Genomic DNA, 16,556 nt, shown 5'->3' on the forward strand with positions numbered 1-16,556 from the left:
TTAATTCACACATTGGTCCAGCAAGGTAGGAATTGTTTTCCCCATTTTACAGGTGAGGAAATTGAGGCTTGGAAAGGTGAAATAACTCATCCAGGCCACATAGAGGTTAAATAATTTGCTCAGGTCACACAACTAGCTTCAGCAGAGTTGTGACAAATTCAGATGTGACTGACTCCAAAATCCACATTCTTTTCATGATACCAGGGTGTCGTAAGAAACTTCTCCGGGTACTGTTTATACTTACGTCATCACTTTAGCCTCTTCAATGAAATCCTCCTCGGACATGGAGCCTTCGTTGATGGCCTTGATAGCTACCTGGAGATGTGCTCGCCACTCACCTAAGTGGACCACACCAAACTGACCGCTTCCAATCTCCTTTACGAAAGCCAACTCAGACGGATCTATCTCCCACTTCTCTGAAAAGTAAAAATTCCATGTTAGAAGTAGGGAAAAGCTTGTTAAAATTTTAGACCTAAAAAAGATTTAGGGATTACCTAGGCCTATGCTCTTCTTTTATATAGAGGTTTAAAAATGTATACATGAGCGAGAGGACCTGCAATCATTTTTAATGCTCTCATTGTGGCTTAAATGTGTAATTCCGGAATTCAAGTTTAAAATTACAAGCTTGACTTACTTAGAGAAGAATTATGGATATCAAAACATGCTTTCTCTTTTCAGAGACCCAGGAGAAAACAGTTCCGTGCCTTTCTGAACTAAACCAACCAAAACTAGACCTGGGACCTAAAATATTTATATCCCCAGCCTGGTTTTGTCATGGTAAATAAACTTGTGAGACAGATAAAGTTTCAGCTCTCCCTTCCCCCCCTTTTCAGTTCCTTCTACTGCCCACTCCAACTTTTCTGCCTTGGAAAAGTCTTCTCTTTAGAAAAAAAGTCTAATCAATTTGTCTAATAAATGTGCCCTATGTTAAGATTCTAACCCACACATATTTAAGTGTATGTTTGAAGTGAAATTTACATTACTACATATTTCTCATCCTATAGAAGCAAATCAGGGGAAAGAATGTTTTTTAAATAACCCTCTTGAAAACTCTGAGAAATATAAAATCTTTTGTATCTCCTTTTATATAGCAACACCACCCCCCGCTGGAACTTTAAAATAATGCATTTTAAAGAATTGTGAGAGCTGGTGGCCAACTTCGCAAAGTGCTCCCCTCCCAAGAGTGGGTATGTCTTAAAAGTAACATAGGAGAGCATATTCATGACCTTGGGATTGGCATAGACTTATTCAGCAGAATATAACCATAAAAGAAAATATTCATAATTACACTTTGTAAAAATTCTGTTTATCCGTTACACCCTATTAAGAGAATCGAAAGGTAAGTCACAGACTGGGAGAAGATATTTCTAAAGCATGTGATCAACAAAGAATGCCTATTCCGAACATAAGTAAATCAATTGGAAAAAGGCAGATAATCCTATTTTTAAGAGTTAAAAACCTGAACATCTTATTTTCTTACAAAAGAGACTGCCCAAATGGCCACTAAACCTATGAGAAGTTGATCAAAATAATTGGTCATCAGGGAATTGCACATTTAAACCATAATGAGATACCCCTACACACTCATCAGACTGGCTAAAGTGAAAATAAAACAAACAAAAAACAAGAAAATACCGAATATTGGCAAGGGCAAAGGTATGGAGCAGCTGGAACTCCGTACACTGTTGATTGAAACGCAATTTGGTTAAGCTTTGGGAAAACTGCTGAAACGTCAGTGCAAACCCTAGGACCCAGAAATTCTGCTCTCAAGTGTATGTCCAACACTGAAGCATAAATGTGTACTTAATTCATCAAAAGACATACAAGAATGTTCATAACAATATTAATTATGAGAGACAAAAATTAGTTACAACCAGAGTGGCCATCTAAAAAGAAGTCCATTGCGGTACAGACACGCGATGCGCCACCACACCCCGGGCCGCGGGGAGCGGGCGCGTGGAGGGGGGGGGGAGCCAGGCCCGGAAGACTGCGCGTGTCCAGCCCACTTCCACAAAGCAGGCAAAACCGGGCAGACTACCTGAGCTGTAGACCTATGGATTGTGCACTGTTCTGGATGTTACAAATGGAGAAGTTTCGTTTTAAAAAATTAAACAAGACCATTGTAACTTAAATTGATAATGGTGGAACTTTTAGTATATATATTATGTATAGTAATCAAGGGACCCGTAAAACCCTGAAATCACCTTGCCATCTCAATTAACATAGAGACCCCAAGTCCTGGTTATCTGTTACACAATATAATTGTGTTATTATTTTTTCCCCAGTATATTCTGAGTCCCACTAGTGAGAGAAATTTAAGGGAATAAAGTGTCACCAAATTAGAATATAGGATTCTTTGGCTCCATGTATTCTCACAAATTTGCAAATAACACATTTGTTAGAAAATAGTTCAAATCAAAATTTTTCCAGACAGGGATACTTTTAGCAGCTCGTTTTTACAGGTTCTCTTGGACAGCGGTCATTTCCCTGCCACCCACGTAACCAGAGAGCAACAGCCCAAACATCCAAATGGAAAGAACTGTAATTATCAAGAGGGCTCTTAATAATGTTTAATGAAATATGGAGTAAAAGTGAAACATTTCCCCCCAAAGTTTAAATTGCCCTTATGAGGTGCATATATTTAAACATCTCAGAAAGGAGATTTAAACTTTGAGAAGAAATGTATCTTGACAGACATCTCAGAGAGCTGAGAATTTAAAGGACATGGAGAGAACTTGGGGTAAATTCCTTGCTGATTTGGTCTTTTACTGGAGCACGTGTGTATACTTTACCATAGCTAAAGCCAGCTGTGGCTGGCAAACAGCTGCCCATCAGCCCGACTGGGTAGCGGAGGCGGGACATGAGGCCTAGGGAGAAAGAGAAATCGGATCTCAAGCCTGGTTACTGATACAAATGACATGCTAGACAATAGTACCATTCTTTACATAAATAAGGAAAAAAGTGTCCTACTTAGTCTGTTTGCTTATTTTTCCCATTTGAAAAACATTTTTCATAAAATAATACATTCTCATTGAAGACAAATTAAAGAATTCAAGAACATATAAAGATGAAATAAAGGTCCCTCCACAAAATATTAACATCCAGAGATATACTGTTATCATTTTGATAAACATCTTTGGAAAAATCTCTGTATGCATATTTGAAAGCATACACACATCCAATACGTTTTACAGAAATGTAAATGTCTTGCTATAAATTTTTTGCAATCAACATGTAATTGATATATGCCAATGACTATAAAGAGATCTTAAAGTTACTTCCAAGGTTTCCCTATTGTAAAATATGCTGTATAGTCTTGAATGTATATATGTATGCACCTCTCAAATTATTGCCTCAGGATAAATTCCTTAAAATGGGGTTTCCTGATCAAAGGGTGTCTACAAAGGTTGTACCAATTTGTTCAACCAAACAGAGCTTGAGGGTAACCATTAACCTATTCTTCTTTTTGAGAGTAGTTTACTTTTTAAAAAATAGCATAGGAGCCCTAGCCAGGTAGCTCAGTTGATCAGGGAATCAGCCTCGATACACCGGGGTTGCGGGTTCCATCTCCAGTCAGAACACATGAAAGAGTCACCAGTGACTCTGAAGACCTAGTTGCGGTTCAAGCCTTCATCAAGCTGGGTCTATAACAAATGGTCCAAACAAACATAAAGAGGACTCTCCTTAAGACCCCAACAATTCCCTCTAACTTAAAAGATTTTATTTGTCCAGTACTTTCATTCGGTGAATTACTACCAGTGGTTTGATAGTCTCTCTCTCTGACAGAAAGAAGTCACTCTCTGCATTGTCATTACTTCTGGTAAGGAGCTAAACTGACCAGAGGCCAAAAAATAGACAAGACAGTCATGGGCTTCCATTCACAACATCTTCCAAAAGTGGACCCTCCAAAATAGTCTCCAGGGACATGATTTGCCTCTTTCTGGAGGTGATGGCAGTAGCTGAATGCAGACTCTGGATTTAATAGGTTCAGTGGTTCCAGTGGTTTCAAAGATTTCTGTGAGTTCAAGTGTCAGTGCAGATACTCAGCAACTGTGTGACCTTGAGCAAGTCACCTCACAACTCATGCCTCAGTTTCCTCATCTATAAGATGGAGATAGCAAGAGTACCTGCCTCACAGGACTGCTCTGAAGACTAAGTAAATAAATATACTTAAAAGCACTCAGAACAGGTCTGGCCCAAAGAGAGTCCACAACAAATGAGTCATTTCTGGGTCCCAGGCCTTTCCTCTTATCCCCCTTCTTTCTTGTTGCTGTATTTTTTCACTATTTCTTTTCTCTTAATAAATAGCAGCCATAGTTTTAAGTTTTCAGGCCCTGTTTTTCATTGTTTTTATCACTTGATCCAGGTTTTTTATTTTAAAAGTTATGTGTACGATATTTCATTTATTATAAGAATAATTTATGTACATTGTAATAAAAAATTAAACCCTAAAGCAATTTGTAAAGCAGAAAATAAAAGCTTCCCATGCCCCAAGTCCTATTCCCCAGAGGTAAACATTAACAGCCTGTTGTCTGTTATAATCTTATTAGTTTAAAAATTATTACCTAAATGTCAACAGTTTTCCTATGCACACACGTATGTGTAAATGTATATATTTTTCAGAAGTTGCCTAATTCTAAATATACTGCTTTGTACTTTTTTTTTTCCACTAAACAACTTATCACGAGCATCTTTTCATGTTGGCACATCCTGACCTACCCCCGTTTGTTTTTTTAACCTCAGCACCATAACCACTCTGCTTCTTAAATGTTGTCTTTGAAGGAAGGGGAAGCGTGAAGGAGAAAAGTCAGAACTGGCCTCCGTCGGAGGTTCCTGCCTCTCGCTGCAAACAGGCCTCCCCGGCCCCGCTCAGACGCGCGGCCACATCCTCTCCCAACAAACTCCCGCGACCATCTGGGACAGCCACGCGGACTCGCCCCATACGTGGGTAAAAATGCCCTTGGATTTATTCCTGATATTTAGAATGGAAAAGTGGCTGCTTTCCAAAAGAGATTTTTTTTTTCAACACAACTTTCCATGAGAGAAATCTAACAAATATTGTATGAGAAGTCAAAACAATATGAAAGGTCCAGTGGGTTCCAAATTCGATAGTGCTGAGGTAAGGGAACCCCCCACGGGCCCCAAGTGGTCTAGCAGAAGTGGGGTGAGGGCTGAAGGCAGAGATGTGATTGCAGTTGTGGTGGGACTTTCTGGAATCCTGTATCTTTCCATAGATGCTAGATTTGCACAAATAGCAATTATTACAAACAATAGCTGGGGAGGGGGCTTACATATTCCTCCAGTATATTTAGGCCAAAGTGCAATTAGTGAGAGGCTATGTTCTGTGTAGCTTTTTCTTTTCTCCAAACAAGAAAGAACAGAGATTTAAGAATGGCAATTTTCTATTGCAATAGTCTAAAGCAGAGATTTATGGGGGCAAGGAAAAGGGACCATGATTCTTTAGGACACTGGAAATCCTATTACACTTAGCCCTATGGAAATTTCAGGAACAAATACATAATAGACTAAATAGCCTTTGCTTCTCTGTCATCTATCATTTTCTAATGTGGCAAAAATGTACAAAATTGACCTAGCTCTTGCCCCCTGGCTAAAAAAACAAAGAAGAGTCAATGAAGAGAACTGTTCAGACGCACGTTGCATTTCAAGTCCTTACACATTTTTACAGGGATATTGGTAAAGTGCCTGAGGCCAAAGATGCTTTGGCCCCTCTAGAGCCCAGCTCCCGACTCTCCCAGCCTGAAGTTCCTGACTTACCGGCTGCGTTGTGCTGGTGATACCAGATCAGCTCAGGGACTGATTGAAAGAGGTGCCTTTCAGCCACGTACCACTGTCCTGAGTCATTCCTTTTAATCTGATAATGTTTGATGATAGGCTCCAGGGTTCTACAATCAATAAAATGTGAATTAGTAAACAAGAAAAGATAGCTTTGGAAGTAAGTCAATTCAATCAGCAACAAGATTTCACCTCTCAAACTCTGAGCCCGGCAACACTACACACTGAAGAGCCGATTGGATTAAATTAAACCGGTGCCTCGCCATCCCAGGAAAATTCCTCAGCTGTCTCTTTGGGGCCTTAGAATCAAACGTAACTTCAGCCAGAGTTGTCTCGGTGACAACTAGATCTCAGAATGGGCACCTAAGTGTTTATTGACTATCAATTATGGGTTAAGTGAATGCAGAAATGCACTGTGAGGCGATGTGAGAAAGAAGGGAGGAAAACAACACAGGGTGTCCTGGGGAGCAATTTTGCTTTGGGCAACTGGAGCCCAATCCTCATAGGAAGCCGAGAGACTGTGGAACACACCTCGAAACTGAATCTACCAACTGCCATTCCTCATTAATGGAGGGTCGCTCCTACGATGTTAATTCTCAGGCCTTTCCATCCTATCTGTGGGGACCATGAGCTCCCTCATCCAGAGAACATCCTCGGGCAGAAAGACACAGGAAGCTTTTTGAGTACAGGTGAACTCCTTGCAGGTAAATCCAGCAAGACCAAGGCATATGAGGAAAGCACCGCCAGCTCTGCTGCTAATCTAACCCCCTCACTTGATGGTTGAGAAAAGAAGAGAGCCTAAGTAACATCCAATGCCACACACAGAGCTTGTTAGGGATACAAACTGAAAACTGAACTGGGCAGCTGTCTTAATTTCCAGCCCAGCAGTCTTCTCCCTATGCTAGGCCCTCACTTACATCCTCTAGGTGATGGTGCCACCATGTAAAGGGCTGTCCCAGGGATTGTTATTTCTAAAGTGACCAAAGCAACAATTGCTTACCTCCTATCTCTTGTAAACACAGAAATTGTGTAGGTTCCCAAATGTCTTGAATCTCGGACAATAAATGCACCTTCTTTAGACTGCAAAACAATTCATTGTACAAGTTTATGTTTTATTAGAAAGAAAGACAAATCTGCATCTCAGTAATGAAAACCAAAGCTGTGCTGACTTATTATAAAAGGATGAGATTGTTTTTACAAGCACGGGTTTAGAAATATTGCCTATAAAATAAAATATAATTAAGACAAGGATTTATTATATATGAGTCTTTTAAAACTTTGCCCCAATTTTCCTAAGAAAAAAACCTGCACTTGACAATCTTGGTCCCCACCACTTAGTTATTTTTGTTATTTGATTAGGATAATAGATTGACATAGCTGATGAGTAGGAAGAACTCTTGAGACAGGGGGAAGGGAGAAATACATCTGAAATTGTTGGGATGGGGGTGGGAAAAGAGACCAGAGTTTGTAAGAAAGATGAAGAGAGAATAAATTTGGGGGAGTCTGGAGGGGAGAGCAAGGAGAGCCATTTTAGTTGTTCTATAGGGTATGGGAAGGACAAAAAGGGAAATGGCAAGAGGGAGGAATATTCTAGTAAGTCTGATGTTAGATTATGAATTGGATCCCCAACGGCTTTTGGGGCACTTTACAGAAAGCCACCTGCTGTCACCAGGCCAGGCAGGTGCTCCATGTCCTCCTAGCCAGTGAAGCCAGGCCTGCCCTCCAGCCTCGTGCCGGCCCCTGTGCGGCGAGGCCGGGGGTCCCTGTGAGGCGAGGCTGGGGGCCCCTGTGAGGCGAGGCTGGGGGTCCCTGTGAGGCGACGCTGGGTCCCTGTCCTAGTGCTCTGCCCATCCCCCCGCTATTACCTGGACCTTCCCTGCGTCCTGAGCCATTACTGGCATTGAGTTTTTAGTTACGGAGCAGGTTCTTTCTCACTTATATTTCTAGATTTCCTCAACACCCGACAGCAGGGTATAATGACACACATACCTCTTACCTACTTTCTGGTTTTGACTCTACGTGTACCCACAGTTAACATTTACCATCAGTTGGAAATTTAAACTATATGCAGTTTTGTTTTGTTTTGACCTAAATGAGCAGTTTTGACCTGAGCTTGATATTTTGGCTACCTTACTCTTCCCTTTGTTCCCAAAGAACAAAGAAGATACAGCTCCGTGTGTTTTTCTATATTTGTGTATTTAATGAGCTAAGCTCATGAGGATAGGGTGTATATGTGATTGGAATTTAGGCAAAGGTATCTGGGCAATTCGAACATAGACTGTACTGGTAGAGCGCACTTTGGAGTGATGAAGGAGTTGTAGAATGTTGGTGTTGAAATCATTTCAGGGAAAATGTGCATCTAGAATTATTGTAAAAATCAATAGAAAACACAATCTGATACAAAGACAACTAGTTTACAACATCAAAAAATGTGTATAGAGATGAAATTGTAATACTTTAAAACTAAAAAGAACAGGAAGCAATAAAACTTTTTAGTTGAATCAGATCTTTCTTTACAATGTAGCTCTCACAGAAATTTTGAAAATATTAACAGATTTATTCAGGAATAAATTGAATTACCTCTTGTCTCAAAAGACGTTCTGCCTGATTTCTGGTAATGTTTCTATGGTACCACCTGTAAAAGCAATAAAAATAATTTTTAACCTTTATTATTTCTTTTTTTTTTTTCCCAGAAAAAAACCACACAACAACACCTGCTCCATTTCCCTTGTTTTTAAAAACTTACTCCAGAACCGATTTTTAGAAAATAGAGTGCTTTCTAAATTCACACAAGCAATAATGTACTATTATGGGTCAGTTAGTTTAGTGGAGGTTCATTAGTTGCAAGTTTATTCTATTATATCTCAATGCAACTTTCTGACACACACTTAGTGTATAATTTTGAACAATTTAACCTGAAAATTTTCATGAAAGGCTTGTGGTTAGGAACTCATCACCTTCACCCTGGCCGGTGTGGCTGGGCTGGTTGGAGTGTTGCTCCATACACCCAAAGGTGTGGGTTTGATTCCCTGTCAGGTCACATACCCAGGCTATGAGTTCAATCCCGGCCAGGGTCGGGGGCAGGCAACTGATCGATGTTTCTCTCTCTCTCCCTCTCCCTTCTTCTCTCTCTAAAATCAATAACAAATACATATCCTTAGGTGAGGATTTAAAAAATAAAAAATAAAAAGAGAAGTCCTCTTCTTCAATAAACACTTCACTGAGCTTTGGTAGACAAACTAAAAAAATACTTGTTTCTTTCTTCTCTGGAACTTCTTATTTGCATGTTTTTGTACTTGCTATGTTACCTTTCAAAATGAAAACCCACTCTAACTTATCTGACTTTCCTACGCATGTTAAGTCGTAGTAAAGTTAGCAGTTCAGTAGGCTAAGTGGAGCATATAACCCTGCTCCGCACCCCCTCCGCCCCTCTTTCCTCAGTCTCTGCTCCCTCACTGAGCTTCCCCCACTGGGACCCTTCCTCCCTCCAGTTCTCCGCACCCTTTCTGCCTCTGATCTGGCCATTACCTCTGCATGAAGCATGTCACTATAAGACTTTAGAACAGTGACTTTCAACCTTTTTCATCTCATGGCACACATAAACTAATTACTTAAATTCTGCAGCACACCAAAACATGTATTTTTTTGCCTATTGGACAAAAACAAAATAGGTAAAATTTTGATTCTTTCACACTGGATGGCTATTACTGGGTTGGCTGTTGCCATTTTTTCATTTGACGATATAAAGGAAAAGAGGTCAGTGGCCCTGACTAAATAGTCAGGTATTGCATGTTTTAAAAATTCTCGTGGCAGCCCGGCCAGCGTGGCGCAGCTGTTGAGCGTCAACCTATGAACCAGGGGTCAGGGTTCGATTCCCGGGCTGGGCACGTGCCCGGGCTGCCAGCTGGATCCCCAGCGGGATCATGCAGGAGGCGGACAACCAATGACTCTCTCTCACCATTGATGTGTCTGTCTCTCTCTCTCCCTCTCCCTTCCTCTCTCTGAAACCAATAAAAACATACTTTTAAAAAAAATTTTTTACAAATTCTTGTGGCACGCCGGTTGAAAATCACTGCTTTAGAATTCCAGAAGTGTGCATAGTTGTCATAATTAAATAATATTGTAATTTAAACATACAACTTGGTATGACAATACCTAGTCATAAGTAAACGTTGTATAAGAAGAGAAAGGAAATGGTAGAACCAAGGCGAGAGAAAGAAAAATGGAAAAACTTTCGTTTCAAAACAAGATTTTAAAAAGCAGCTAATCTAATATTACCAGAAATGCTCTCTTTATGGACAGTGGAAGGAAGACTGCACCTAGAGCCATGCACTGAGTCATAGCGGGTGAGCCAGACCGTGGCTCAACGAAACTCAGAGCTGACTCTGAGGATGGAATGAGTCTTATTACACGGACTTCCCCTAACCTCCAGCGGTGGAAGGCTGCCACTAACTTACAATGGCCAGGTAGTGAAAATACTAACGCCCTTAAAATGAAAACGAGCCTTTAAGAGGATGAGCCATAGAGAATAGGAATGATTATGGATGATCCTAGATAAAATAATATGACTACTTATCGCTAGTAGGAATAAGAGTAACTGTGATGTTCAACTGTGAATATCATTAGTACTTTTTAATGAATATTCATGTTGTGGAGGGAATTTCAAGATGAGTCTGAGCTCTCCTGTTGCAGAGTTAAAGACACGGGCTATCAGTTTAAAGGGTCCCACCGGCTAAGCTGTGAAATATGGGTGCTAAAAGGAGGGTGACGATTAGAGCTCGCTAAAATGTTGAATCTGTGAAAAGGAGACTGCATAGAAGTTAACATAAATCGCATTTTTTCTAAATGTTTTTCACTTGCCATCATATCAGTGTTAATTTTGTTGCTTTGTATTACTATAGTGATAAGTAATATAAGTAAATGCATTATTTTGTTTAAATGTAAACTAAAAATCTGTGTGCATGTCATTAGAATGCATTAGCCAAAGAGCCAGATAGAAATATATGATGAATTTAGGATTCTTTAAAATAATGCAGGATTGCCACAGGCAGGAATGAGGTTGGATGACTATAACTTATGGAAGTTGGGGCATGGTGTTTCAGAATTAAATCAGATGGTAAAAGTTAGAAGAGTGGGGTTTTTTTAATCAGTAAGGCTGTAACTCATACCCAGACAACATTGATTATAAAACTAATATTGAAGGATGTGGACATGCGGCTTGGGATGGGGCTTCTATTGACACATTTGTTAAAATCCAGCCTATCCAACTCTGGTTGGCTACAATCATCTTGCGTATATGTGAGCCTCGGTCCCACATCCCAGTCTTAGACATCCGATCAATAAGCAACAGTATTGTGCTCTTGAGTTTCCAAGCTAGAAACCCTGTTAGGCATGAGAAGGTAAATCTGCTTCCTTTAGTAAGTGACTCTCTAACCCTGAAAATATTAAGCAGTAGAGATAATGATATAGATCAGACATACTTTTATAAGGTTCAGGATAATCAATGTTTGATAGTTTAAATGTCTATAATTTTAAGATAATCTGGCATATTGAGTTTTTGCCTCTGGTTTAAAATTTATAATTAAAGTTGGTATTTGAAGTTTAAGGGAATTTGACTCATTTAAAAAATATTTGTATGGTTAAGAGAACTTGATTTATTAGATTTACCTAAGTTTAGATTAGATTCACATATGTTTAATTTATTAGATATCCAGCATCATGTAAAGACTTACAAAGGGCTATTACAACTGCAAATTTGCCCTGTCTGGCATGCAAAGTATTTAAAAAGGAAATTGAATTTATTCAGTTTATTAATGAAGTTAAATGTTTCGGGAAATTTAATTAGCTGAGCTTATAAATAGGACTGATTGTTGAAAGACATTTAATATGTTGAGTTTGAAATAAGGTAATTGTTCATATTTTTATATTTATAAATAGAATATCAAGATTTACAAGTTAAATTTGAAGGTTTACTGAAAACTGCAGTTTTTTAAATCAATACGGCTATAACTCATACCCAGACAACACTAATTATAAAACTAATACTGAAGGATGTGGACATGCGGCTTGGGATGGGGCTTCTATTGACACATTTTTAAAAATCCAACAACCCAGCTGGGCCTGGCTCAGCGGTTGAGCATCGACCTAGGATCCAGGCGATCGGGGTTCGATTCCCAGTCAGGGCACATGCCCGGGTTGCGGGCTGCAGCCGATCAGTGACTCTCTCATCGTTGATGTTTCTATCTCTCTCTCTCCCTCTCCTTTCCTCTCTCTGAAATCAATAAAGATATATATATTTAAAAATAAATAAATAAATAAAAATCCAACATATCCAACTCTGTCTGGTTGGCTACAATCATCTTGCATATATGTGAGGTAGGTTTTTACATTGTATTCTTGATCATTGAATCTTAATTTAAATCCAAAGCAGCAATAAACATTTCTAAATATAGACGTTCCCCTGAGAGGTCAGGGCCCACACTAACCACCAGACACTGTTCCATACCCTTACACGTATCTCTTTTAATCTCCTGGAAAATCCAAGTTGGGATTATGATATGAAAAAAAGTCTTATTTTTCTAATTTTTCTTTACAGGAGATTTCCAAACAAGACTTCCCTGACCTGGCTTTCAAAGAGACCTGTTTGTGACTCATAGATACAGAGGACAATTTGACAGTTGCCAGAAGGACAGGGAGTTGGGAGGATGGGTGAAAAGGTAAAGGGATTAAGAAGGACATGTTAGGAGTTAAAGAACAGTCCTGGGGCTATAAGTACAGCCTAGGAAATATAGTCAATGATATTGTCATAACTCTGTATGGTGCCAGGTCGGTACTAGACTTATCAGGGGGATCACTTTGTAAGTTATATAAATGTCTAATCGCTGGGTTTTACACCTGAAACTAATATAATATACATCAACTATAATTGAAAAAAAATTAAAACAAAAAAATTAAGAGGATAAACAAAAAGAGAGAGAGTGAGAGAGAGACCTGTTTGTGTTGGTCAGCTTTAGCTGGGGATGGTGGTGACACCCCCACGGGCCGTCCTTGAGGAACTGCAGACAGTTGTGGAAATACTTCCCAAGGAAGGTGGGTTCAGCCTCCTGAGGGCTAGAATGGACTGGAGACTAGAATTTCAGAGTGGAGCTAAATGACACAGATCACGGGAGGGGAGTGAAGGCGGGGAGGAGAGAGAAGAGACCCTATAGTGGAGCAGAGTGGAGTGGCCTGGGAGAGAGAACTAGCCTGAGAAATAACAAACAGAGAAGTCTGGTCAGTTATATAGATGAGTCATGTGTCCTGCGGTCATCTGTTTCTCTCCTCCAAGAAAGTGTACATTATTCACCACCTCTTTTAAAACTGGATTTGTTTTAGGGAAAGGGTATGCCGAGTCTGGCCTCTAGGTGGGCTTAAATTAGTAGCAAGGCAGACCGAGGGGGGGGTGTCTCTCATTAAATTTATATTTGCAGCCTGGTTCTCAAAGAAATACCTGTCTTAATGCCTCAATGAGTCACCTACCGCAACCCGCTGGAAGCATATGCTAATTGCAAAACAAGTATCCAAGTAGGGGGAAAGCACCGAAGGGCTCCAGCTAAACCTAAATTTATAAAAGACTGGGACTACTCCCAGCTCTGCTAGTCTCTGCCTATAAATTAATCTCTCAGCCTTACTTTCTGATCTGCAGAATGAAGGGCTAAAAAGGTAATTGCTAAGATCTCCTCTATCTTCCAAATCTACACAACAAAAATAGATTTCTAAGCAGGACTCTCGCAAACATGCCAAGAATTCTTCCAAATTACATTGGCCTAGTTCTGATCTTCTGCTACTTCTAAAACTTTTAAAAACATGAGACAAAATATAGTAATGTGCCTATAAATTCAGTCTGATTTGCTACTCACTGAAAAGTTAATGTCTTTTTTAAAATAGTTAATTTTCCATTTAGGACATGTAGTAAAACAAGTGCAAGACTAGTGTTTGGTTTCATGCTGTCGCTGTCAAAACAAAAAAAAAGTGGCTACACAAATTGAAACAAAAATATGTTTAAGAAAAAGAGGTTTCTGAATCAACCATTATAAGGATCAAAGACCTCTTAAGCTAGAGTTGCCGAATGTGTTAGTTTCTTTTCCTTTTTTTAGACCAAAAACAGTTTCTGTACTTCTAAGCTGCCAAAATGTACCTGATTTTCATAGATTAACCTTAGGGCATATTTTGGAGGGCACTTACTCATATATTTCTAAGTTGGTTATTTTGTTTTCAGCCACGTAGTTGCTTGGAATAAAGCCTTCGTTCCTACAACAAAAGACAAAGCAAAAATCAAAAATTTGGCCACATCTGTTGCATTATCATGGCAACAAGTCTTGTAAAATGTCAAAGATGGATGGGAAATCAAATTCATTTTACTGATTTAGTTGTTAAAAGAGGAAGGCAGGTTTTTCGTTTCCACGTTTAACTAAAATCTCTGTATAATAAATAGTAAGACTCTGACTTATAATGTGAGTAGTTTAAGGTAATTTGTGACACCAGAAGCTTTTTTAAAAGGAAAGGGGGCACTTACAGGACCACTGGCACGTCATAGTGACTAGGTTAACAACAGAGCAATTACAAAGATATTGGCTTAATTCTCTTTAATTGCTGCAGAGTATTTGATAGAATAAGTATTCCAGTTTAGCCACGTCCCTATTACAGAGACGTGGTGAAGAAATACTTGAACATGCCTTTTTGTACACAAGTCGGAGCATTTCTCTAATACAGACACCAGCAGGGAAATTGCTGGGCCCCCAAGCGTGTGCATCTTTCAGCACATACAGCAAATGGCCCGGAAGGAGGGCGCACCGACTTCCCCACCCATCAGAAGGCCAGGCATTCTCCTTCCCTACATCTCCACCAACATTTGAAATTACAAAAAGACCCCCAAGACATATTATTGGGAAATAAAAGCAACTTTCAGAACGATGCGTAAGGTATGATTAAGATTTAGGTAAATTCAATCCGCAAACAATACTGTATATTTCAGTGTGTGCACGAAAGTGCATGGAAAATGACTATTCACTAAATGAATCACGGTGCTTACTTTTGAGAAAGAGACCGGGCTTGGAGGTGTGGCAAAGCCGAATTTTGGCATTATTTATCATGCTTGCATATTATAAAAAACTATGTTCACTTATTAACTTTGACGTTAAATATTGTTTTGGTCTGAGTCATGCCAAGAGGCCACCTGCAGGAGTCGCTAATTCCACAGTCCCGAACCCACTAATAACTCTATTACCACTGAATGTGTCCATCACATGTTGAGTCTAAGCTAAGAACTGGTAGGACAGCCAACAATCAGGAAAATTTAAAGAAAGAGGGCATACTTCTGCATCTTAGATACTTCTCATCTCCAAATCTTGACAAAGATCAGGAATCAATACCAGTATTTCCTCCCAGGGAGCCCAGGGACTCCTCAGAGTTCTCCGCCCAGGGCTTCGGTCGGGCATGAGCAATCCACTGGAACTGACACGATGAAGTCTGTTTGCATCCCAGGGGCTTTTTTCCTTTGCTACTTAATTCAGCACCTACTTCCAAAGCTAGTCATTGTAGAAATATGAAAACAAGGAAGAGACTGTTTCTGTTCCTACCTTAGAGCCTAACAGGGAAAAGAGTCAAATTCCCAGAGAAAGTATAGTCAGAATAGGAACCTATATTGTAGGAATCATTATTCCCATTTGACAAATAAAGAAATAAAAACTCATTAAAAATAGAACTAGCAGATGATCCAGCAATTCCACCTTTGGGTATGTATCTGAAGAAAAGAAAAACACTAACTCGAAAAGATCTGTGCACCCCAATTTTCATGGCAGCATTTTTTTCAATAGCCAAGATATGGAACCAACCTAAGTATCCATTGACGAAAGAATGGATAAAGAAATTGTCACACACACACACACACACACACACACACACACACACACACACACACAGTGGAATATTACTTGGCCGTAAAAAAGGTTTAAATCTTTCTATTTGCAACAATGTAGATGGAACTTCAGGGCACTATGCTATGTGAAATAAGTCAGACAGAGAAAGACAAATACTGTATGACCTCACTTATAAGAGGAATCTAAAAAATGCTTTTAAATTAAAAAAATAAAAGCTCATAGATAAAAGAACAAATTGGTGGTTGCCAGAGATGCAGGGTGGGGGTGGGCAGAACTGGTGAAGAGGGTCAAAAGATATAAACTTCCAGTGACAAAATAAATAAGTCCTGGGGACGCAATGTACAGCATGCTGACTATAGTTCATAATACTATAGTGCATATATGGAAGTTGCTGAGACATTAAATCTTAAAAGTTCATATCACAAGAATAAAGTTCTGTGGCTATGTATGGTGACAGATGTTAACTAGGCTAATTCTGGTGATCATCTTACAATATATCCAAATATTGAATCATTACACTGTACAGCTGGAACTAATATAACATTATATGCCAATTATAGCTCAATTTCAAAAAAGAAATGGAAACTCAGAGAGGGTAAGCGACTTGCCCAAGGGACCCAATACTTAGTGACAGCACTGGAATGTGAAAGCAGGTGTACCTACTTCTAAGAGTCTGCCTGGAATCGTGGCCCTAGAATGCTCTCATGCGGATGGGGGGGGGAGGGCAGGTTTCATTTCACACAGAAGAAGGTTATAAACCTGGAGAAACTGAGCCGGTACACAGGCCTCTTTATGCTTCAGAAGTCTTTAGGGGATACAAGAGGAGGAATTTGATAAGAACCAAGC

At 39.6% G+C, this 16,556-nt stretch overlaps 1 protein-coding gene across 1 annotated transcript in view; it reads right to left on the reverse strand.

Annotated features, from left to right (window-relative positions):
- TXK (TXK tyrosine kinase) overlaps positions 1–16,556 on the reverse strand; it is a gene marked incomplete at its 5' end in the record, with an annotated part of 52,106 nt that overhangs the window by 13,621 nt on the left and 21,929 nt on the right. Inside the window, 6 exons of the mRNA XM_081148673.1 lie at positions 245–416; positions 2,793–2,867; positions 5,776–5,903; positions 6,794–6,873; positions 8,374–8,428; positions 14,017–14,082. Coding sequence (XP_081004799.1) covers positions 245–416; positions 2,793–2,867; positions 5,776–5,903; positions 6,794–6,873; positions 8,374–8,428; positions 14,017–14,082 — 576 coding nt within the window. The remainder of the gene's footprint in view (positions 1–244; positions 417–2,792; positions 2,868–5,775; positions 5,904–6,793; positions 6,874–8,373; positions 8,429–14,016; positions 14,083–16,556) is intronic.

Source organism: Miniopterus schreibersii (assembly GCF_964146895.1).
Source record: "Miniopterus schreibersii genome assembly, chromosome: 1".
Taxonomy (NCBI): Eukaryota; Metazoa; Chordata; class Mammalia; order Chiroptera; family Miniopteridae; genus Miniopterus; species Miniopterus schreibersii.